This window comes from Meleagris gallopavo, chromosome 1, assembly GCF_000146605.3.
Source record: "Meleagris gallopavo isolate NT-WF06-2002-E0010 breed Aviagen turkey brand Nicholas breeding stock chromosome 1, Turkey_5.1, whole genome shotgun sequence".
NCBI classification, from domain to species: domain Eukaryota; kingdom Metazoa; phylum Chordata; class Aves; order Galliformes; family Phasianidae; genus Meleagris; species Meleagris gallopavo.
In genome coordinates this window covers 35,865,398-35,891,466 of record NC_015011.2, presented here as the reverse complement: position 1 = coordinate 35,891,466, position 26,069 = coordinate 35,865,398, and the positions used below count along the sequence as shown (strand labels likewise).

General features: G+C 38.9%; 1 protein-coding gene across 1 annotated transcript in view; it reads right to left on the bottom strand.

The window, feature by feature from the left end:
- Positions 1–12,533: 12,533 nt before the first annotated feature.
- The window catches only part of TMEM19 (transmembrane protein 19), a 15,169-nt gene continuing 1,633 nt past the window's right edge, over positions 12,534–26,069 (bottom strand). Inside the window, exons 2-6 of the mRNA XM_010708172.3 lie at positions 21,239–21,352; positions 19,790–19,927; positions 19,264–19,518; positions 18,012–18,221; positions 12,534–15,270 (exon numbers count right to left, since the gene is read on the bottom strand). Coding sequence (XP_010706474.1) covers positions 15,107–15,270; positions 18,012–18,221; positions 19,264–19,518; positions 19,790–19,927; positions 21,239–21,352 — 881 coding nt within the window. The 3' untranslated portion in view covers positions 12,534–15,106. The remainder of the gene's footprint in view (positions 15,271–18,011; positions 18,222–19,263; positions 19,519–19,789; positions 19,928–21,238; positions 21,353–26,069) is intronic.

Below are 26,069 nucleotides of genomic sequence, written 5' to 3'. Positions count from 1 at the left end.
AGGACGTACCCAGGGAACAGGAACATGGCAAGGAAGGGCGGATGCTAATAGAGCTCCCCGGGGACAGCCTAAAGCCCACTTGTTCCAGCACTACTGAGCTGCAGCCAGGCAGTGCTAATTGCACAGGGAGGAAATAAATGAGCTCCTCTGAGAAAACCAGCCTGCTGGAAGCTCCCTAAATCAACTACATAGCTTCATCAGCAGCATCACAGTGACCAGCCCATTCAGAGACCAACTCCTGGGTACTGACAAGTGCCTAACGTGTACGGGCTTGCACTGCCTTTGTATACATAGACCTTGACTGATGACTCCTCAGCATGGCATTCACACCTTCAGCTGTGGCAGGAGCAGGTGACTGTAAGGAGAGAAGTAATGATGTAGAAGAATAGCTAACAATTAAGTGAGACATTGGGATATTATCCGTGCCAGTCAACAATGTCTAATGGAAAAGTAGGTCTGGTCAAACAAAGCTGTGATGAGGTTACAGATTCAGCTGTTAGAAGATAATTACATAGTTGTGCTAATTTTTAAGCTGCTTGACTTCACACCATGTGTTAATGATCAGAAAAATAATTACTTCATAAAGTGATAAGCACAGATGCAGTGCATCAAGAACAGACTGAGTGACTCAAAGCAGCTGTCAGTGGGACTGTTGTCTTTGAAAACGGATGTTTTCTTCAAGGTTCCTTGGGGTTCCTAAACTGTCTGGAAAGCACATATAAAATTGCTCCTAATCAAGAGTTAAGTAATGTGCTGTCAGTGTGATGTGCAGTGTTAAGAACTGGGCTGTCAGCTGCATGACAAGATGTCTCCTGGAAAGCATGAGGATCTAAGGGATGTAAGAGTGATAACTCTTAGGCAACAAAGAGAGTATGAGTGTCAAAGCCTGACAGGCATCTCTGTGTATGCCTGCAGTAAAAGGATGATGGTAATTCCTTGATACAAATGTCGGAGTAAAAATTATTCCTGTATATATCATTGGTAAAAATGATGCTGAAATTTGGCACAAAAATAAGACAGAGAACAGGAAGGAGATCAGTGGTATAGCAGGGACAAACACATGGAAAGAAGCCAGAGAGGGAATCCAGAGCTGACAAATACAGATTCAAAATGAACATTTTAAACCAGGAAGAACAACCAAAGTGATTCCTTCTTCCCTGTCAACTTTGCATGAACTCGCTGAGAGCTTGCTGGCACAACTGCCAGATACAGATAGTATTTTGGGCTGTCAGCACAGCTCACAGGAGGCTAACAGTCTCAGCCAGCTGTGAAACATATACAATTAATTTTTCAGTATTGTACTCAGCATACTTATTTCTGAAATAAAGACAGACAGAATTATTAATGGCCCAAATGAGCATAACATCTTAGTAATATCTTGTGCATTCAACTAAGTCTTCTACAACTTGGAGAAAAAAAACTGCTTTCTAAACATATTCTTTGTGTAAATAATTGGAGAAATCCTGGGACTACATCATATGGTCTAAATTGAAGCAGTTTATTCTAAAGCAGACTTCAAAACAAAACAAAACAAAAAACATTTTAATAGCATCGTTCAATCACTACCACCAATACAAAACTTATTGCAGTACTCTGAAATACATTTAACTTTACATATCCTTTCCTCTGCAGAGTGGTCCTTAAAATGCTTTTCAGTACAGATATCAGTAATGAAAAAGTGAACAGGCCTTACCCTGTTCTTACTCATGTGCTCAACTAAGACTCCTGTTCAGTCCTGCAATTTGCAATATTGTATGAAAGGCAAGTGGCTGGGCATTGGGATTACTATCATATAAGCCCTTAAAGAAAGTGCTTTCATTTCTACCAACCAATCAAATAAAGCCGAATCAGTCAGCCTTTTCCTTCCCCTCGTTATTTATTTCTTTAGAAATTTCCATTTCAAAGCCAGCTCTTCGTGTTTCAATTACAGTCCCTAACCCAGTTTAGAGAAAGTCACATGGGCACAGCAGGAAGAAAAGAGCGTAGTTCATAAAGGGCAATTACACAATTAATGTCAGAAGAACACATCCCATTAAAAAAAGGCCAACACGCATCTTTCTGCTTTGACTGATTCAGTAGTCTCTTCTAAAATCCAAACCCTCTCTGGTTAGAAATGGAGAGCTGAAGCAACGGAAAATGATGGTTCTCAGTTTCTGCCCAGAAACATGTCCAGGTCTGGCTCCTCTCCCCAGGCCCGAAACAGCTGATAAGGGGGTTTCCCTCAGTTCTGTGGGAAACCAGAGACCAGGATGACATGATTCTGACACCCGTGTTGTACCAAGTGCTGCTCAGAGCCAGCAGCAGCACTGCATTTCTGGCACACATCCTCCGCCTGTCCCTGAGCAAAAGCACTGCAGCAACGTGCTGCCACAGTGCATGCCTGTCACCTGGGATAAACAGCCCTGCAGAGCAAGCACAGCCGTGTATGCACGTGGTGTGTACATATAGGTGCATGTATATGTAATTTGACATTGTATCCTGGGACAGAATCTCCATTGGAGAGGGATTTCACAGTCTGCTCAGGCCTGAACTAAAACACTAAAACCACAGAGAACAGCTCTGGAGCCACTACATCACTTCTTAGTGCTGGAGATATCACACAGTGAAGATGCAGCCAAAGGCAGGAGCCTGTCAGAAATTCTGGTACCGATTTTCTCTGTTGTGATTTGAGTTTTGTATTTAATTTTACCCCTGTAGTAATAGCCCTTATACTGCTATTACAAAACAACTCTCAAGCTGAGTTGAGGTCTTGGGCCTCAAGTCAGTTGGTCCCATTCAGCTTTGCAAGGACTCATGATGCAAATCTTCCATTTCCATTTTTGGACAGCTGCTCATTTGGTGACTTTGTAATAAAACCTTCAAGACTTCGTATACTCTTGGGCATTTCATAGGCAGGGCCTGAGATGACAAACCCAAACAAGCCTTCTATTTCTCACTGAATAATCACTTATGGAAGACATCCTCCTTAGCCCGAGGGTAATGCTGATCAGATAATGCTGATGGTATTTACTATTAGGACTTGTAGTTTGCAGGTGAATTTATACACAAGACTGAGGTGGCAGTTGCTTCTGAATACACATGCAAAAGAAATCTTTTTGCCACACAATATTCACTGTTCCCTTGAAATAATAGCCCTCTGAATCACAATAAATACTACAGAAAAAAAGAAAAAAAGATAAGAAAGTGAGAATGTTTTGTTAGCAATAAACTTTATATTTTATTAGCAAGACTCCATGAAGACTGTAGTTTTGTTGGAATATGTATCTGTATTACTGGGCTGTCAAGCCCAGCTGCACACTTCTTCTGATTTAGAGTACATATGGAAGACACACAGTCATCTGCACTCAGTCATGCCCTAACTGTCCCAGTTTGCACAGTTCTTACCCAAGTATGGCACTGCGTCACTTTAGTCCTGCCATAGAAGGAAGGAGATGTCCACAAAAACCTTAAAATAAACATTATTTTCATTCTTACAGTCATCGAGCTGTTGAAAGATTCCTCCTTGTACTGTTTAATCATGTACTTTTATTTTCCATATAAATTCCTTTTTTTTTTTTTTTGAACCTTACACTTCTCTGTAGTCATAACTCTTTAGGTATATAATGGACACAAGTTTAAGAAGACAGTCAAAAAACTAATGCACAACAACGTTTGCTGGTTCAGTCAATCAAAAATCCCATGGAGAGTTGTGACACTATAAATCTTGGGTCGAAATGGGAGACATTGTCTTAATTTGACGTTATCTGATGACCACCAATGTGCTAAGATTGCCTTAAGGCCATGGACAGAAGGGGTAAATGAGGCAATGGAGGTGCAACTAGCGCCATGCCTGAGTGGATTCTGTTCCTAAGCTCTTTCACTGTAAAGTGCACATTAGAGACCACTTGGATTACTTGTAACTTCTGAGGGAACAATCAAGCTCAGCCTTTTCTCCACAAGATAGCCCAGTAGCACTTTTCCACTGAAGCCAATATTTTTTCCAGTGGAAATACTTTCAGATTGAGCTTCTTGACAAAAAACATCATAAACTTTTTACATGAAAAATTGTTTCTTTCTCTTCTTGGTGGATATTTTTACTCCAGGGAGTAAAAACCTGAAAGCATTTTCTGATAAATTCCAATTCTTACAATGGTGAGCACTATTTGCTTGTTCAGTAGGTGGCAATGATCTGGAACACCAGAGCCAAACACTTGGGGCTTTCCCCCCCCCCCCTAAATCAACGAGTGGCTCAAGAGAAGAGCTACACCATACATGTATTTATTGGTGATGTTTTGTACATAATTACCACCAGATTAAATTTGCAGAAAGATAGAAAATTGCTTGGATTGCCCCAGGAAGAATTTCACTCCATTTTATTCACTAAATTCACCCAGAAGATCCCTGTGCTGCCCCTACTTGACATCTCTGTACCTGTTTCTACGCCAGCTTTTGTGCTAGGAAATATATCAGTATAATTGTGCCAATACAATGCACTACTTTAGCTCTACGTTGTAACTGTAATGGGGACAGTGTAACTCTATTAAGACATTTCTTGATTTAGATATGCCAAAAGGTGATGATTGAATTGGGAAAAAAGAAAAAGAAAAAAAGGACTCTGTATCCTGAAACTGGGAATGTTATTTTAATGTTATTTTAAATATAGATCTATATCTTTAGGCCACTACATTTAGCCCCATATTTCAGATGTTTCTTAGCATCTCTGCTGTGCTGCTCAGACTGAATGGAAGTGGCTTCTGTTCACACTGACAACTGTCCTTTCCTTTTCTTTAATCTTTGCCCGAATGCTCTTTAATGGATGGATGGATAATCTTCTCTGTCCTCATCTCCTTGGGCTTAACCAAGTCATCTGGAGCAATAATTCTGCTCCCACCATTTTTGCTTTCTTTTTCAGATGATCATGGCAGAGAGAAGTCCAGAGTGCCATTTTCTGGTAGGGCTTTGACCCATCTGATCCAGATATGTTTAGTACAGCTGCCCAAGATGAATTCACCACATGAGTAGGGAAGGACAGGCTGACAGACCACACTGGTCACTTTCAGCTCCTGAGTGCACAGAGTCTTGTGTCACCTTCTGGTCTTATTAAATAGTCAGACTTTCTTGTCTACTTTGTCACAGAATCATAGAATGGTGCTTGTGTCGGAAGGGACCTTAAAGCCCACCCTGTTCCACCTCCCTGCCATGGGCTCAGGGCTGCTGCCCAGGACCCCAGCCAACTTGGCCTTGAATGCTTCCAAGGATGAGGCATCCACAACTTACTTGGGCAACCCGCTGTCCTTACCACATGAGGACAACTGCAAGGGGAATGCTGTGAGTCTTCATGGGAGATGAGCATACATCTAGGTTCAGTTGTCATCTTTGCCTTTCAGATGGTGAAAGCATTACAGGAATTTTAAAATGTTGTATAGCAGAGCTACGAGCGCTGAGAGTTCTCGTCTCTTGGCTCCAGGACTCCTCATCAGTTATTAAAGACCAGAACTCTGAAGTTTCAGAAAATTCAGACTCTTAACTAATGTGAGTAAAGAAACTACTGCTGTGTGCAGGTCAGCTCCTAATTGCCTGGGCCAGTTCTCTTACTTCATATTGATTCTTCCTTTCAGGCATCCAGCACTGGCCAGTTTCCAGGAGGGATCCCGAGACTTCTGCTCCAATTTGATGATACATTACGTTCCTAGGAAATATCTTGTGTCTACGTGCATTAGACGAAGGAACAATACAAGATCCAGAAACGCAGTACTTTCACATGGCTGAGTCATGGGAATTGCTGGAAACAAGCTGGTGCCTGGAAGCCTCAGGCTCCATTTCGGTAGCTCTCTACTTCATTTTCATACAAGACAGCTGCTGGTAATATTAAAAGGCATGGAAGGAGTTACAAAATTAGCTTATTTTAACAAAGGTGTTCTCAAAAAAGATCTGAAGTTGTAGATAGTGATTGGTTTTCCATTTATCTTTTCACAGAGTGGAGCCATTTCTTAGACTCTGTTTTTCTCCTCTGTTTATTAGCATCATAAAGGAAAACATGAAAGAAATCATCTATCAGTATAAACAGCTTATTTAAAAGGTGAAGGCTGAAGTTACCTGCCCATCTGAACTGACTTTCCATGGAGAAACATAAAAAAATTGCTTATATACTTCAACAAAATGACAAGGTCTCTCTGATGCCACAAATACACTACGGTATCAGTCACTCTCCACACAGGCACTGTTCTGTGCACAGCAATTATCTTTCAACAAAGGCAGAGTGGACCACCTTGTCTTGGTGGTAGTAGTGTTTGTTATCTACAGTGCCTGTGCCAAGCTCTGCTTCCTACTGTCTCTGTCTTCCAGTGTGTCTTTTGGATGGACTTGAGACTCATGGGGTAGGCTGCCTTGCCTGTCTCCAGCTCTGCCTGATGGTCTGCAGATAAATGTCCTGGTCCCATCTCCTGGCCTGTGTCTGGCTCCATCTCCAGTGTTGATACTGCAACGTTGATAGTTACATTACAGTACAGCTCCGCTGAGGCAAAACACTTTAGAAATCCTACGGTATCTTCTAATCTTGTACTTTTATCAGAAAATCACTTCAGCTAACCATCAAAAGCCTGCAGGTTGTTCAGAACACTTTCAGGGCCAAGTGTTCAGAGTCAGAATGCTTCAGGCTGGTTAGGTGTTTTTGTGTAAAAATAAGTTTTACATGTATTAGTGTTAGCAGATGAAGAAACTGTGCAACTAAAAGCAAATTCAAAGCAAAAATAAATAATAAAAATCATAGAGAGGCTTGTGTTGGAAAGTTCCAACCCCTGGCCATGGGCAAGGCTGCCACCCACCAGCTCAGGCTGCTCAGGAGGTGACACTGCAGAGGTGACAGAAGTCATACCGAAGCAGCAAAGCATGATGGACACTATCCAGTATCTCAGTGAGATGTAAAGCGGAAATTTTGGCTATCTTCATTGTTAATTAGTTGATGAAATGCTTTATACACCTGCATAAATGCATATTCATGACAGTTGTCTGCCACATGATCTCTGCCTAGCTCAATAGCTATGCTTACACACCAGAATCTGTGTCTTCTATCACAAGCAAGGCCCACTATTTTGAGTCACTGCTTGTCCAGATACATTTCTGGTCCCACAAAAGTGATCAATACACCAAATTCACAGACCAGCAAGCTAATGTTGCCATCAAGTACCCTGACCTCCTGTCTAATCTAATCATGGCATCCTCTCTGACTAATTCTCATATGAGTTTCCGAGACTACATTTTAGACGAACATTGTCATGGCTTCAGTCTTCCATCTGAGTAATTATAGTCCATCACTGACAGCCCATTTTACCTGGAGGATCTTTAGGTGTCTTCAACGTGGATCCCTTAGTACTATGCAATTTAAAGGAGTTTTACTACACCCAGTTTCTGGGTGCAGCATTTTTAAATAGCCTATCCACATTCATTTCCTTATACCCTCCCTTGAAGACTATCAAAGTGCTTTTTTTGATCTAGAAAATATGTTCCAGGCTAGGGAGGGTCTGAAGTGATGGCAGTAATAATACAATCATTTTGAATTATGTTTGAGGCCTAAGCACAATTCAGCAAAGTTAAAACTGATTAACTCAGCCCTGCAGCTGCACATGCACTTTATGGGCCTGACCATAGGAGCAGGGCACACCTCCAGCAGCTGAAGCACAGGGCCCTGCTGACTGCTGGTTAGCAAGGCTCTTCAAACAACACAAGCTCACCCTCTGATTGCTAGCCCTTCAGTATGGCTAATACAAATACAAGGCTAATCTATTTTTCAGCCTTTCTATTTAAAAAAATGGTAGACAATCTATTCTATCTAGATGCTCTTGGATAGAGAAGCTATACAGTTCTGGTGCAGAAGGCTCTCTGCTGTGCTCTGCTATGGGCTCAGGCAGGACTACACCTGGCTTGCAGGGGGAAGATGCTGAGCTCACGCTTTAGCATTGCATTCAACTGTAAAGATGTCTCTGTGCATTAAACTGTTCCCCAGGAGAGGGTATCCTAACACTCCTTAGCAACCTCAGTGCTAAAGGGAGCTCAGCTTTCTGTAACTTTCAACCCCTGTAATAAGCTTTTATTGTTTTATGTTTCACTTTGGATGCAAAAGGACACATCGTAAACCCCAGAGGACATCAGGCTGTGTTTTTATACAGCTATTTGCACGACCAAGGAAAAAATAATGGTTCAAAATAGATCAGTCCCATGCCATGCACAGAAGCGCAAACACCAACTCAGCATCTCCTGCTATGAAGAGAATCACTGTTCTGTGGTTCCTCTAAGCCACATTCATGAGGACTGAAGAACAGCTGCAGACTGCAGGAGGAGCTAAAGCTGAAAACAAAAAACGAGATAAAGGAGACAGGAACAAAGGCAACTGAATTCTTCAGATAATAGCAAAAAATAAATAGGAAATGATATGTTTCTCGTGTTGCAGATATCTAACAGTTGAAAAAATACTTTAATGATTATAGTGCAAAAAGCTGGTGAGAGCAGCCCCAAAACATGCACGCAGGTGTTGTTTTGGGACTGGTGCGTCCCATGAAGATGTGGCCATAGGCTGATACGCGTTCATTGCCACCAGTCATTTTTCTCACTGCTTCTTGCTTAAATACTGAAGAGCTGCTGGTGCATAGAGCCATCATTGAAGTGAATTCAAATACCACAGATTTAATAGTAACTTTCAACTACCAAACCCATTTAATCTCTAGAAGACACTTTTTAGCATACAGTTCTAATGTTTCCTTCTCAGTCAAAACTAGGAGTAACCTTCAAACAAAATGCTATCCTCGTGATGGTGTGAAGAAAAACATGCACCTACAGTGATGTACCTCCTTCCTATAAGCAAATTAGAACAGAACTTTTAAAGCAGTAGGATTTCAGCTTCAGCAAATGGCTGTTGTCAGAGAGAATAACTCTCACCAATTTTTGGTTTTGAAAATTAGAGGTGTCAAAAAGCAGCCCTGTATGTGCCTATTGAATCTGGTAGGATTTTACTGCTATGTTATGTATAAATGACAGTCAACACCTTCCCTCTTCAGGGCACTGTTAGATGCTGAATATCAACACTCATGGGTGCCTCCTGGAATTCACAGCACTGCTCAATGAGATATTCCTGTTCCTTATCACGATGTATACTGTTGCATTAAGTTGTCCTTTCAGTTTGGCTGCTTAGAAAGTGCCTAAAGCATTTGCTTTTCTAAAATGCTAGTTTGGTAGTGCCACTAAGCGGGGTTTTGGCACAAGTATCTAGAATAAACTATGGAAGTTTTTTTGTTTGTTTGTTTGTTTTTCCCAACAGAAGCAGTCTGATTGTCAAAAATCTCAAGGAAAGAGAACATTGGAGTTAAGCCGTTGTGTATTTTCTAAATTAGGACTTTATTCTCTTCCTAAAAATGCTACTGCAGGCTCAGTCAAGCCCTGTGCTGTATACGTCTGAGCTCCTGAGACTGCACTTAGGGCTACAGGCGCAAGAGCATTCTGCCTAAGGATGATCAAAGGGCACAGTCAATGAAGACGGAGCTTGCAGTCCGTCTGCAACAACATCTGCAAGGAAGAACTGGGCAAAGCAAGTCAGACTGCATTTTCAAAAACTAATGTGGGTTTATCTTTGCCTCTCTTCTCCTGACTTTGTCACATCTGAAGAACAAAGACATCTCCTCACACAGCAGTAAGTGAAGACGATCAGCAGTTCTTCATTGTGGAAAAGAATCAAAGTATGCAGTAAGAGACTGGATTCATCTGAGAGAAAAAGGAAAGGCATCTAAGTTCCAAGTTTATGTTACATTCTTATTTCAGGTTAGCTCTGAACCAAATGAAGTAACATTAATCCACTTGAGGTATTACTCACAAACCCATAGACAAGCCGGTGTCAGTTTAAACTGTGAAGTACATTAAAATATGCTTTCACTTTGTCTTGTGATAATGGATTATGCATTTTTAGGTGTTTTTTTTTTTTTCTGGCATAGCTAACTTAGCTCAGAGCTGCAGACACTGTGAATGCAACGGTCCATGCTGACACTCTATTTTCTTTTTCTTAGAGCACCATCCAAACGACTTCTAGAATTCTAATAATGAATTACACCCATGCTTCTTATCCCAGTGCACTACGGATTACCTGTTTTCACTTCTCCATTTTAAAACACATTGGGAGGAGACGTAATACAACAAGATGATGCATATATTTTTCATACTGGGAGTAGCATAACTGGAGGTGTTTGGCTGCTTAAGACAGGCTATCAGCAGGCTGAAATGACTACTACTTTAGGATAAGCACTGGATTGCTGCAGCTTTCCTCGGTGATTCCAGGATTTAGGATATCAACAAATGGAATAATGAAGTATCAGGATAATGAACAATGATCACATGGAAACCAGGAAGCCAGAGTCAATGCTTTCCTAGTACGGGGCTGAACTCTTCAGCAATCATTGTAGCAGGAGTTCATTAGGTGTTACATGGGAATTTTAATGCTTTTATAAATACTGTGCTAGCTGTGCTAGGTTGTGGAGGTTGAAGTTGATCAGTGTATTTACCCAGATAAACACACTGGAAACCGAAAGGCTTGTATAAAATCTATAATTGGATTAAGTGAGAGAGAGCATTAAGAATAACATTCTCCAGTTCACAGCACAAGGTTACACTGCAGAGCTCACCTCTGTAACAAGAAGTGCCTGCAGAGGCCTTCATTTTTGCATGACATCCACGCATGTTACTCCCTCATGCTGACAGAAGTTTTAATGAAGCCCTTCTACTTTCATAGTTTTGCAGCTAGGACTGCAGTTGGAAAGCCTTGATAGAAGCAGTTATTGAGCTATGAGAGGATAATAACCAATGAGCACAAAGACTTTAATTGTTACTCCTTCTTGTTCTCTACTGGCATTCTCTCTAAAGGCAGAGTACATTCATACTGCTGTCGTTCCTGCTAGTGGTATGGTTTTGAACCTCCAAATTCAATTTTGATGGTGATCACATAGAGGAATTTAGTTCTGCTTTATCCTTGTTTGCCACAAAAAAAAAAAAGAAGGAAAAAAGGGAAAAATAGGGGCAAATAAGTTCAAATAAGTTATAAAGCTGTCTGTGAAGCACTGTTTAAGTCCAAGTTGTCCCCCAGGAAAAGCAGTTGTTTCCATGCTGGTGGTGGTCCACTTTCTGAAAACCCTTCCCTCAATACAAGTCAAGCTGGTTCTTCCACGTTTCAGCTACACACAGTCTTTTCTTCTACAGCCACTCTGTTAGGAACCAACACATAGCCCTGCTCTAGGACAACAATACCCAAAGCAATGTAAAGCTAACAACTCTCTAGATGGCCTACTAAAGGAATGTAGATTTATTCTAATGATATTCCTACAGTTACAATGTTTACAACACTTACAACAGTACTGCTTCACACTACCAGTCAATCACACAGGATGTTTCTGGGTCAGAACCTGCACACAGAGGAAAGCTGAGGACCACTGTTACTGGTCTTATGGTATATCAAGGAAAACTGGCATTTAGTTCTTCATTGAGTAGCAAGATATTCATATTGATCAGCTGCCTCCTTGGGGATGGAAGCCAAAGAAAAGCTACTGAATAAATTCTGTCCTGCTGGAATTTGTTTCATTTTGGCTCAGAGTTTGATAGAGCAGGGTATGTAAGTACATGGCACCATTTGCCTGACAGTTTTGTTTCCACATTTCCAGATTTCATCTTCATTTGGGACTTGCAATATTTACTGGCAGCCCCAGACTTGGGTGTGCTGTAGTGCTCCACATAGTCTGAGTGAATTCACATCCCTGCTCTTATTCACACACAGGCCCCTAATTCTGAGAGTTCCACAGAACTTCCATCCCACATCTCCCCAAAACAAAGCAAGTATTTAAATTGAAAGAGATTACCCAGTTACAGTAACGTCGGAAAATGCAGACGCTCAGACAGGTTGGTCATGGTGTGAAGCAACAAATACCTGGCAGCACTGGAAGAACTGCCAGAAGCAGAGTGCAATGTATCTACAAAGTCAACACTCCAACTTCCTGAAAATAGGTTAACTCCTGCTTGAAAAAATAATTATCTAGTGCAATTTCAGGATCTGGATTATCAAAAATCAGAGAAGGGATCAGAGCAATACTGGGGGAAAACAGGAAAACAAATCCCACTTACAAATGTGAAAAACAAAATCCTAACAGATTTAAATGTGAATATCAATCTATTGCTGCATTTATCCGATCCATAAACCAAGGTCTGTAAAATGTCAACAGTCTTTCAAGATTTTTCAGCCCCTTGTTGTCAAAAAAGTGAGTTTTCTGAATGTTAGCTAGCCTTTAAATCTCGAGAGGTGATATATCCTCTTCACTTTTTATACCGCTTTATTTCATTGTCCCAGCAAAGTGTGCTTTACAGCTGTAATGACAGACCAGTCAACAGCAAAATGGACAGACCCAAGACAATCTAAGAGGAATTCAAAGTAATTCTGAATATTGGTCACTCTGATACCAATACTCTTCAACTCTCAAGATCAGAACACCAAGTCTAAGCAAGACCTGGCTAAAGACTTCTCATACACAGAGTGATTGCAATATGTTATTTATTAAAAATAAATTATGCCATTATCATACTTTTACTTGAACTTGAAACTTCTAACACATCTAAAAACAAGCCAAAAATGAGGAACAATGTTTCACAATTGAAACTTCTCAATTCAAAAATAAAATAAAATAAAAATTCAGTGCATCCTCTTGGTGCTATGGAAAATCTCTGTCACTTCAATAAAATTTAGTGACAGAGTTATCTCACACACTAAAGGTACCAACAGTTCTGAAGCAAAACATATTCAGGTGTTTTTGATTTCTGTTTTCAATCTACCTTCTCTCCTCATTTTCCCTTTTACTTCTATATATTTCCCAAAGTATCACGTGGAAAGGCAGCACTCCTGTCTGCTCCTTTCTCATCTCAGTAATGGCTCTTAGTGACACATCAGTTAACAGGCTGTTCACAGGTACAGCCACACTGTATCGTCCTCCCTGTACCTTCTATAAAAAGAAGTAATGAAATTAGCATAAGCTGTACCTCAGTTGATATAGTATACCTAGAATTAACGATGTCCTTTTTGGAGTTCAAGAGTACTCTGACCTTTCTAAATATTGAAGATTTAGGAGTGGGAATTTCATAAACAACTTAGTGTCACCATCATGAAGATAAAGGTAAAATTCTGGACAGTGGCCTTTGAAGGTCCTTCCTGCAAGACTCTGATGGGATCACATTAATTCACATGGTAACAGATCAAAGCATTTCATGCTGCTATGGACTTAAAACTACAGATGTCTTCTCACTGTGACATGCTATTTTTAAAATGAGACCAGTATTGAACAGCAGTGAAAAGTAGGCTAAGTCTACCTCAGTATTTGAGGTATTTGAAAGCAGACTTTGTTTCAGGAACTGAAATAATATTAAAAAAAAAGGCATTTAATTGAAAGAAAAATTATTTTACAAAAATGTGTATTTCCTAATTCTAAACATTACAGAAGTACTAATAAAATCCTAAAAGCCAACTAACACAGCCTTTATGTAGAAGCAGCATAAATCCACTCAAAAAAAAGAAAAAATCTCATGTATACCTTGCTACAGATCAAGTGCATACATTTCTTTTATGATTGTGTGCTTTTCCACAAAAAGGCTGACATACAGCAACCACACAACTTGTTCTTTTCAGAAAGCTTTTATACCTTCAAAAAGCTGGATAATACAGTTCACTAGTTCCAGTGCTGAATTCCAGACTACTCTATTTATGGAGTAAATTTCAAATCAATAAATCCAATGTGGAAGGTATTAAAATTTTTGAATGTTCTCAAAAAAAGGTGACAGAGTATGATCCAGATGAATCTGGACAGGCAACACACTCACAACATGTTTGTAAAAGAAAATAAAAACTAAAAAAGAAAATATAAACTACAAATCTTCACCTACCTCTAACAACAAAAATAAGAAGCTTTAAAGTTAACAGAAAGGGCTCTACCCTCTGAACATCTCCAGCTACTATGAAGGTACGCATGAAGTTTAAACACAACCTATGCTGGCTCAGTAACTTCCACATCTTCTACAATTAACAATGAGAGATGGAACCATCTATTACAGCAAACAAAGAACTAAAAATTAAACTCCCACTTTGAAATGATTTGTCAGTGAAACTTTCTCTATTCACTTTGAGGATAACCTCCGTAGCTTCATTGGTTGAGACTCTCAACTGTGAATAGCAACCTCAAACGAAAGAAAAACTTACACTGTTGTGCAGGAACCAAAGAATACAGTTTGCTCAGAATGCTAAATATTATGAAGCAATTCTATGCTTACAGAGACAATCTGCATATTTATAAAACAATGAACGTGAATTCAAAATTTTGAAACTCAATTCCAGATAATTTAATAACTATTGCATTACAATAGTGATAATAATCTTCATATATTTAGTTAGTTAGGAAATAACAATTTCAAATAAACATGGGCAAATTTATTATTCTTACTGGAAACATCTTTTTTTTTTTTTTTAATTCTAACCATAGTCTTTTGCTCCAAACGTTATGTAATGGTATTATTTTTAACAACTGTATTTTAAGGGAAGGAAAAGTTTTATCAGGATACAGAATAGGCAACAAGGCTTACCTTTCCTTTTTTTCCTCCCCAAAACATTTCCATAAAACTTTACATACTCTAGATTATAGGGAATACTAAACCAGAATTCATCCTTTCTACTTGTGTTATCGCTGCCTACACAAAGTTGCAGAGGACTTGTGCCTGGCTTGGACAATAGCTTCAGTGCTCCAACACCTGGTAAATGTAGATCACATTTCCATTTCCAGCCTCTTGCTCCTCCATTGAGACCACTGAAACTAATCCTTAGGTTTCAGGAGTACAAACAAAGTGCTTTACCTCACTTGGCAATGATCTGCACCCACTCAAAGAAGAGCAACAGCAAAATTAACAAAACTTCTTGTCCTGATGGATGACTACTGCCATACGAAGCTTACATAAGTTGAGATGGAAATCCATTGGCTCTCTCAAATGTTCAGATTCTCTTTGAGCACTCTTAGAAGTCTTTAAGAAAGACTGTATGTAACTGATTACATGCCAACAGCCTTAAGCCATTTCAACGTCTTGGCCAGAAACACAATGCCACAGCTGGAAAAACCAGAGCAACAAGCAGAGAGGAAAAAAGATTTACTGCATTGTTGTCTAATATAGGTTTTCCAGATATGTGCTGGCAGTCTCTTGTTTGATAGTTGACAACCATGCTGGTATTCTTGTCAAAACCTGGGAAGAGAAAGACTTCATTTTAAAAAGGCAAAGCAGATGAAAAGAAACAGTAACCAAGCGTATACAACTTTCTACATTTCCTTTACCATTACAGTGTCTGACTCTGTAAAAAAAGACAGTAAAACACTAACCAAAATTATAGTTAGCTACATCTGGTAGATTCAAAGAATGCAACCTAAATACAATCCTTTAAGTTCAAAGTTTTGAGCAGCTGTGCTTCTACCGAGTCTACTTATCTCTTTATGTAGTTATATGAGAGAGAAAGGTAGGAAACACGAGCTTAAACCAAAAGAGGAAGAAGCTATTGGGAGAGCCACTAAGGCAAAGGATGCTGTTCTGAACAGAACAGAAACAACTGACTGTTAGAAAGATTTATTTGTTTTTAAAGAAAACTATGGAAGTAACACTTTTAACTGAGCCGACAGAAAACAAACTCTGGATAGAGCCTGAATTTAACATTTCTGTTTAGTTTTATACCACCAGGCATTTAATCCCTATAACTTAAGTAATTTCCTGCTGTGCCACAGTGTTCCCAGTATTCTAGCACTGTGCCTCATTTTCTGTCACCGTGCACATTCCATTATCCAATGCTTTGTCCAATTTTATACACTGGTAAAAGTGTAGCATTCTAGCATGCTAGATTTTAATGGCCACTCACAGGTCAGTGCAGTATTGATCAGGCGTGTGCATACATACAGATCTAAGGCTGACATGAATGAATGCTCCAAAACACATGAGCATATTTTGAACTAAAATTATTTTTCTCTGTATATTGGAGTATCTGTTAATGCTCACAATACAGAAACATCACTTGGAACTCCTACTTTAATGACACATTTTCAGCACCTCAGACAAATCGTAACAACACAATCAAACAGAAACCACAAAACACATCCCTCCCCATATGCACACACCATAAACCAACTTGGGAACTATGTTTTAGAATGTCTCGAGCTTCCTTGACAGAAAAAAAATGGTCTTTAATAAATATATACCACAAATGTACATACATTGTAGATTGTAGATTCAGAGCATAAAAATGTTCCTTCAGCAAGTTTTGTTTTGTTTTGTTTTGTTTTTTTTTGTAGTTTTGTTATTTACATCATTGGTATAATCTCAGTTTGGAGATACAGGAAAATCTGGATGCAATTCTGCAAAACTGTTAAGGAAAGTCTTGATGTGTGCAGTAGGGAAGGACTTCTTCTTCAAAACAGACTATTATATAAACTGAAAGTACCAGTAGGTAAAACATCAAGAGAAGGCATAGGCTGCACTGGCATCATGTTTTCCAAAAAAACCCACAGTATCACAGCTATTATGACTGCCATATTCATTTTTTCAAGATGCTGAAGAGAGATTGGAGCACTTCTCATGAGAACACATGGAACACAGTTTGGGAAAGCAGGTTAAGCAAAGAGGGAGATGTAACCTAATAGTGTGCACACCATGAGCAGCACTTATTCATCTATGTCACAGCATGTATACCACTCATGCATGTATAGCATTCACATGCATACATAGTAAACACGGTCCAGAAGTGCTTATAAATTTGGAAATGAATCTGTGAACTCACACACTGTCCCTTCTGTAGCTCAGTAAAGAAGTTGCTGAGCATGGAAAAACATCTTAAGTGAGTAAGAAACGAATGACAAAGGCAGACATGCATTAACTAAGTTTACCACATTATCTTAATCCATCTGCCTCACTAGAAGAATGAAACATGGTCTGAGTGCTTCAGTGCTTCATCTTTTATAATAAAGCATTATATTTAAGAATTCCTCGCATGGTTAAACATGCCATTTTGGTTTAGACTTTCCTGGATCTACAACGAATAGAGCACACAAACTGCTGGAAAGCCAAATCCACAGCATCAACAAGAGTGCAGTGCTCACTGTAACAGTAGCTTCAATGGGCTTTTATCTCTCATCTGCAAATTCAAACTGTGACTTCTAACAAGTGTACTGACAATGAAATCAGAAAACTAAAATTCTTTCTATAAATCAGCTTTTGGACAGAATAGCATCAGATATGGATTTTAAGTACAAGCTTAGTCTGAAGGTTGCCCGTATTGTTCATTCACAATGATCCTAAGGAGCAATGAGTAACTAAATAGTAGAATTATTTAGAATCAACCAGCTGACAACCTTTTTCAATGGACACCAATTTGTTTGTTTTAAATAAAAGCACAGCTAGCTCATGAAACACTTAACTTCCAGGAAACAGTACCCTACTACCCTACTAGACAGTCAAAAAACAGAACCTAAAATACAGGGTACATCTTCTCAGAACTCTCCTTGTTTAGTTCTCAAAGCTGGCACTATCACTAGGTCTCCAGAGTAAGAAATGGACATTCTGCAGTTCCCAATTAGTCTGAGTGAATGGACAAAATTAAGGTGACATTTTCTCTTCTAAAAGGTTACCATAATTAGATACAGAAAAACAGAAGAAGGAAGAAATTATTCTTGGCAAGGTAGCGCGATGGAAATCTCTGGTCTCTTTCAGTCATCAAGACAATAATGTGAGACAAACAAACCAAAATGTGCAAAAGGAAGAGGATGAAGGACACAAGTGAGGACCAACTGCCGTAGCTCTCGTTGTCATTATCATGCCCACTGCTCTGACTCTTTGTTCTTTGCGACGTCTACTCTGTACTTGTCTGTACATCTCAGCCCTTCCTGATATTAAGTCCATTTTTAGGTCATAACAGCAAAAGAAAAAAAAAAAAAGACAATTCTTACCACTGTATTGCATTGTAGCACCCAAATACGAATCAAGAATTGATCCCAGTAAGCCAGCTGCTGCTCCAAACACAATAATTGGCCACTGTGGAGCTGACACATCCAGATCACTCACGAAAACAAGCTGTGTTATGTAGTAGGCTATACCTACTGCCATGCCACCAAGAAAACTTGAGAGCAGACCCACCAATGTAACTCCTCCATTAGTACCTAAATCAAAGAAAAATCAAGCTGATTTACAATTCTGTTTTTCTCTTACAGACTTAAATTTACTACGCCCATAGTCATATCTATCAAGAAGACTATGCCATAACAGCTTGTATTTATAAATTCTCATGAAGTTGCTCAGATGCTTAACTGGTATATATACATTATTTTATTATATATACAAGTATTAACATTACTTTCCCTGTCTCTAAGGCTTGTTATCTAGAAATATTTCCTAGCAATAAATGAAGCAAAACCAGATAGTAAACTTCTCAATACAACCTAGTATCTGATTGCTATAAACCTGGAGGAAAAAAAAATTACTCAAAGAATACCAAGCTTGAGTTCTGCAGGCTATTAAAACAACGCCTCTTTCAGAAGTATATTAAGAAGCATTTCACCAATATGTTTAAAAATAAGAGGAAAATCCATAGAAAAGACATTTGATAGCCTTCTGAAAAGAAATAAATCTGAAGAACACTTCCAATGAGGAAAAAAATGCCCATACAATGCCTAAAACGTGTATCAGCACGCCTGCAAGACTCAACAGTGATTTAAGGCAGCAATGTCATCCACTGTGTAAAAATGGTTTCACAGACAGAAGGCTCACTTTGCACAGTCTTTGTAAGACATTAAAGGAAATGAGCAATTTGATTAAGAGGTGAGTTTTCTGCAGCATCTGTAATGAAAATATTTTTTTCTATTGATTACAATTTTAACGACTGAGAAACACAGTTAATTTATAGTCTTTGTGTTATTGTCTGTATAAGCACTTCTAAGAGTCAAATACCTGAGTCAAGAAGTGACAGCATTCTCTATGAATGATGTCAGCTCACCGGATTCTGTGTCAACACATCTCCCAGTTGCTATACAGCAGAAAAACAACTGAGTAAATTACATTTCAGAGAACGCATTCCTCCTAGCATTTTCAAATCTGTTTCCAATGTTTGGGTTTTTTTTAAGGCTCTTCTGGAATTTTCAAGTTGGGTGCATAATTCAAAACAAAACATTAAGATATAAAAATACAGAACAGACAATATCTCACCTACTGGAACTTGTTTCCAGGTTGTTATCAACCTTGGTTTGCTTTTACTCATAACGCTACCAATCTCTGATGCCCACGTATCGCCAGCAGAGCATGCCAAAGCTCCCAAAAGGGATAAGCACATCCACGATGCCGTGTAATACTTTGAAAAGTCTATTGGAATTTCACCAGGTCCACTTTCTATCATGTACAAGATAGCCAGCTCAGTAGGAATACCACCATTACAGAATACCTGCAACCAATTCCTCTGGCCTCCTAAAGTGACAGAATGAAATTTTAGTATTTTCAGATAAAACACCTTGAAATACAACAGCTGGAGACAAAAGCAAAATGCAACGTATAAAATTAAATTTTAAAAATGCACATTTTCAAAAAGTAAGTTGCTTGCATTCATGGGGATAAGGAGATGGGAATGACAAGTGTTCCCTATTCTGGGTGTTACATCACATCTGATGCTTTGAAAGAAAGGGTACACAGTATTTACTCTTCACAAGGGATCTGAAGAAATCAAAGTGTCAGGGCTTACCTTCTTTGTATTCTGAATCTATATGTTTCTTTATATCTTTTTTCCATTTAGTAAGTTTTGAAGAAGTAACAAAAAATACAAGCAAAGAAGTGAAGAAACTGTAATTTGCAACTGTAAGGATAAATCCAACCACCAATCCTATAAAGAAAAAAAAAAGTACGTAAAATTCCTTCACATAACAACTTAACTGCATAGCAATTAAGTATTTTTATACTTTTGAATACAATCTCCATGATAAATGAACATCATGATAAACCTAAGATAAACATGCAATAAGAAAATTAATGAAGCATCTAACATCTGTAATGCAAACTTTAGAGACATCCTGACTGAACAATATCAGTTACCCTTATTATTTTCTCGTAAATTTAACTACTAAAATTGTTGATTTTATTGCTACTGCTAGAACATACGATCTTCTCTTGCCACAAATCAGTAAAGTAGTGCAGAAGATGGAGCAATAAAGAAAAGAAGAAGTTTACCTGCCTGAAGAATTTGACTCTTCCTATGAGAAGTATACAGACAGCTGTGACTACCTCTTTATCTGGATGTTTATCTTCAGTTTAAGGATCACCCCCCTCCCCACACAAGGCCACTCCCTGCCATTCATTTTCTTTTGTTTCTGAATTGTTTGATCTTTTTCTTTCCATTATTTTCTTTAGTATTTGAGCTGCTGGATGTGCTTCCTTTTTTTTTTCCTACCTCCTTCTCTACAGAGGAAGTCTACATCTCAGTGCCCACAGCTCCTCACAATTGGAAGAAATCATGATTTTAAACCAAGAAAATCCTCGCTCTGAACTCACAGACAGAACAGTATTTGCAGATGGGTGACATAGGAGGAATAGATTGTAGGTTGTTTCTTCCACTGACCATCAGCTCAGACAATGCCACAAGACAAGGAAGGGTCAGCAACCTCAACCAGAGGTCTTACATCGGATTTCAATGAACATCAAGTGCTTTCTTTCCTTGTGGCCAAGAAAAACTCTGTTGGAACAGTCATTGGCTTGAAGTGAAGAATAGAACTTAATTTTCTTCTTATTTGTGGGAGGCAAAAATGCTGATTTCAGAGAAAGGAGAACCATGTTATCTTCACTGGTTTCCTACCAGGCAGACAGGCTGCCAGCAAGGCTTTTCATTATCCCTCTCTTCAACTTCTTTATCTCTAGATGTGTGAAACAAACAAGACCATGCAGATTTAACTGCAAATTGTACCTGAGTTCAAAACAATCTTGTGAATTATGTAAATCTAATAACAATGCTAATGGAATGAACTGCAAACAGCTGCAAAAGTTAACTGAAGCATTATAAAAATCAGTATGAATTCAAAGTATGCATACTTACATCTATATTGAACCAGGTAGAATGGTGTAAAAGAATACTACATACTATGAAAGGGACCTTAATTCAGTTTACTGAGTGTTTATCTTAATAATCTCAGAAGAAATATACCTGCCAATGCACCACTGTGATCAAGACTCCTCTTCTTAAAACCTTGTGTAACAATCACTACTGGAACTGTGACTGAAAAAAGCCAGCGCCATGGAGAAATTGGTCGGATATTACCTGGTGAATAAAATGAAATGGTTACATATCATCCTTATAAGTTTTTCAGTGCCTTTATATCTGACAAATATTTCTCTCCAAGAATACATTTAAAGTCTGGCTTTAATAGAGATTAAACCTCCTTAGCATTTAAAACCAAGTATTTTTATGGAAGGAAGATCAAAATATCTGCAATTATTACTTTTTCTTAATTCAGAAAAAATACATAAAAGTAACTGAAATTAATGATCAAGAAATGGCAAATTCATTAGAAATAAACACAATGAGATTTTTCTTTCTAAAAAAAGAGTTTATAAACCCCCCAAATTAATATGCAAAATGTAAAGAACAACTGAAACCTAACTGAATAAAACAGATATGTTCAGATTTTAGACAAAGTACACACCCACAATAAGGTATGTAGAACTCAGTTTATATGAATAAAATACAAAGTAAAACCGTAGTTAATAAAGCATTAACATTCCTTTCATGTGAAAAGACTACAAAGCAACTTCAAGAAAACAAATCAGGGCAAGAGTTTCTCTCACAGATCATGTGATGACTGACTTGCTCAGAACTTGAATAAATCTGAATTGTTCATGACGATGATGGTGCTTTTTGATCAAGGTTCAGAAGCCAGCACACTGCATCGAGCCAAGCATCTGCCTGACTCAGAACCCCACCTGGCAGCAGCCAGCTGCAAGTGCTCAACAGAAGAGTGTAAGAAAGATATACAGACTCATATTCCCCTTTTTACTGGAACTTTTATGTTATAATTTCTAAAATCATCCCCCATCATATTTGCCCAATTCCATTTTTAAGCCAGTTGTTGTGTAGCCTAACTACACAGATACTGCTGCCTCAAGTTTCATTGGACACCTGCTGCAGTTTTCAACCTACTGAATGTGAAAAGATTCTGTGATTCTGTGATTTCCTATTCACATTTCTCTTGCCATTCATGACCTATACAGATGTCCCATTTCTACGCTGAAATACCTTTACCTGATAAGTCTTCCTAAATGGATGCTATTATCTGTGCTGCTCATACTCATTCTTTTCTGTTCTGGTATGGACATCGTGAGATGGGATGAATGCAAGTATATGGGGAGACACCATGAATTTACAGTTATAATAGTGAGATTTTCTTCTTTGCTAGCAAATCATCAATTTTTTTAACAATGTGTTTCATTTCAAAATAAAAACAACAAAACAACAAATAGATGAGGATATATTAGGTAACTTGCACAATGCAATTCCCCTCTCCTGCATTAGCTGCTTGTACTGAACCAGGCTACTGACCTCTTCAGTCATGCAGTACATCAATTACAGACTACTATGGTGTAAAACACAAATATTTGTTTCATTGCTTCCACTGCTATCTGATCTTCTTTAACCTTCTTCAGGCTGCTGTTGGGTTCTTTACTCCACCACAGCAGTCTACCTCCTCAACAGGGAGAATTTATATCCCTCAGCATCTGCAAAAACATCCATTATCCATTCTAACACCATGGGTGTTCTTATGACTATATAAACCAAAAGGGCTAGCAGTCCTAGGAACTTTCAAAGTAAACTAGGAACACCTAAAACTGTAAAGAAACTGAAAATTAAGCTTATTTCAGCAAGCCTTGGGCTCCCCTATTAAACCACTGTTTTTATGAAAGATGTTACAGATTTTGTATTTAAGAAAAAGGTATCCAGAAGATTTAAGTCTGGGGTTAACCTTGTTTCCCTTTAAATGTTTATCCTTGAGCAAGTTTGAAGTTACCTAGTTCAGTTCTCCCAGTTCTGTCTCTGTTCCCCTAATCTACAGAAAACTTGGCTCAGCTGAGAACTACAGGTCACTTGGAATTCTTCACTTAGAGGAGACCCTCTTTACTGCCCATGCACACACACAGCCTCTTCCCAACCTGGCAGCAGTATAAAAACTGGCTGTGCACCTTGGTCCATAGCCCTGCAGACACTTGTTGGAAAAGAAGCTGTATCCAACAGTTTCATGTCTTGTAATGGATACTGACTGTCAAAAGTTCTCCCCCCTCATTCCCCCCAAGGAGTCTTTCATTACAATGTGAATTCCCTTGTAGAACAGAAAAACAATATCCCACTGAGCCACCATATTCCACACCATTCCATAAAGTACCAGTGTCCATAGCAGCTTATCTTCTAAGTAGATGATTTATCTTCAGTGTCCTACACATATTTGTTTCCTTCTCAAATTCCAGAACACTCACTGAAATAAAAGCTATTAATAAATTAAAAAGGAGTTATTACTGTCCAGTTAGAGGGTTGTTTTAATCATAGAACTGACTCAATGTATCTACTGCCTTAGCAGTAGTTAATATATGTACATACATGTTGAATCACCTCATTTTACTTTTAATTCTAAGATACACATTTCACAGCAAAAGACGTTTCAAGTACATATTCTAGAATATAAAAATTTGAAAGTATAAGAAGAAATGGTTGCTAAGACTGTTAAAAAGTCTTCTATCTTTGCACCCAGAGACAAGAAAGCTATTCATTATATTCTGAACTTCACAACTTCCTCTGAAAGAATGTTACTTCCAGAAAACATGACAAGAAATTCTACTAGGTAGAAGTGGTGCAACTGCTGTCTAGAACATCATCTTTCTGATTCCTTTTAAACTTCATGTAAGGCTCTCAAAAATATATCTTAAACTGATTATCTCAGCAAGATTTCATATGAGAGTTTTGTTTAAAAAAAGCCCATTAAAAAACAGTGAAGCTAATCGTTAACATGGCTTTTGATCTAAAACAATACCAAAACATGAGAAACTATTTATTACATCTGCTATACACATATATGACATCACAAATCTAGCATTACATTCGACCTATCTAATGGAATAGAAATTTCACACAGGCACAGCTGCTTGCCACACAAAGCTGAACACGATGGTTTGTAACACGAGTGCTTGCGTCAGCGTTACAGCTCTGCGGCTCTTCAGGCTCCTCAGAGGAAAGCAGGGCAAACATATCTCGCAGTGAAACACTTGTCAACGCAGCACAAGGGTTTTCATGATAAAACCACCTCTTTTTCATGCACTGGAAAAGCTCAGTGGCAGAGATGGTGTGGAGGTGCACCCTGTAGCTAACAGCTGGGTCAAAAACTCAAAGAAAAGCACCGCATCACAATTCTCTTTCCTATTTGATTAAGCCCACTCCTACTATACGCTTAATTCCCCTTCACATCTTGGTCTTTCCATAGTTTCGGTCAAATGGAAAACAGACGTCCCATGTTGCTGTTCCATAATCCTCTGCAAAAAAGAGGATTTGTTTCCAGTCTCCTGACTTCTACTAGCACCTGATTCATGTGATATCAGGGATTTCCACCCTACACCTTCCTGTTACATAGCAAGAGCAGGAATAACTTAATTAGTGAAAAAGCTGAGAGAGTTATACCTATTGAGCAGACATGCAAAAATGACACTGTTATAAGTCTGCTTAAATTTGACTGTTGTGGCTTAATACAGCAGTTGGCTAAGAACCACTGCTATCTGTTCATCCCTCTCCTTCCCAGTGGAATGGAGGAGAGAATCAGAGAAAAAAAAGTAGAACTTGTGGGTTGAGATAAAACTAAGACAGAGGAAAGGAAGAAAATAACAGTTATGACTACATGTGTCTATAAACAATTAAATATATATATATATGAATATATGTAACAAGTATTGTACAAGCAATTGCTCACTAACCACTGACGGATGCCCAGCTAGCCCTCCGTGCAGTGGAAAATGAATTCCCACTCCTTCAAAATTTCTGCTTGATGATATGTTATGGAATATCTCTTTAGCCATTTTAGTTAGCTGTCCTAATTCTGCTCCCTCACAGAATCTTGGGCCATTCACTGTGAAAGGCCTTGGCTCTGTACATCATTGCTTAACGGCAACTTTATACATAGGTGTGTTATAAACATAGCTTTTCTCCTAGAACCAAATCATAACATCATACCAGACACTCTGGTGGAAAACAATCACATCTTAGCTGAAACTAAGACACCAACTCTGCTAGTTCTGAAATAATTAATCAAACCTGTTTGTCAAGCCTGTTTTTGTACACTTGCTTTGTGTCAAGTACCTCTCCGGAAGGTGATGTGGAGGTGCCAGAGAACATTCCAAGTTGGAAGGGACTTACAGGAATCACAGAGTTCAACTCCTGGCTCTATATAGCACCACCCAAACCAAAACCCGATGTCTTAGGGCCAACACTCCTTAAGCTCCAATAGCTCAGGGCCGTGTCCACTGCCCTGGACAGCCCGTTCCATGCCCACCACCTACCGGCACAGAGCCTTTCCCTAACCCCACCTGACTCTCCCTGACACAACTCCATGCTGAGCTGTAGACACAACCTGCACTCATGTGACACCTGATTTCATGTCTGCCTGATAAGAGAATCCTGTACGGAACCGCGAGTGTTCCTTTATTCTGTTCAGTTAGAATCATGGAGCATTCTGAGACAGAATGGAGTCGTAAGGATCATCAAGTCCAACTCCTGGCTCCACAAAGAACCACCCAAAAATCAGACAGTATATCTGAGAGTACTGCCATTCTAAAAACTAAAGCACTGGTGTCATGGTTTTATGTTTTTTTTTGTTTTTGGTTCTCAGTATTCCGCATCATAACATCATGTAGTGTACTGGGAGTTAAAGTGTTAATGCTCCAATTCCAGGCACCTATCCCTAGACATTACGGAAGTCGTGGGATCTGGCCCTTCCGGGTGGGGC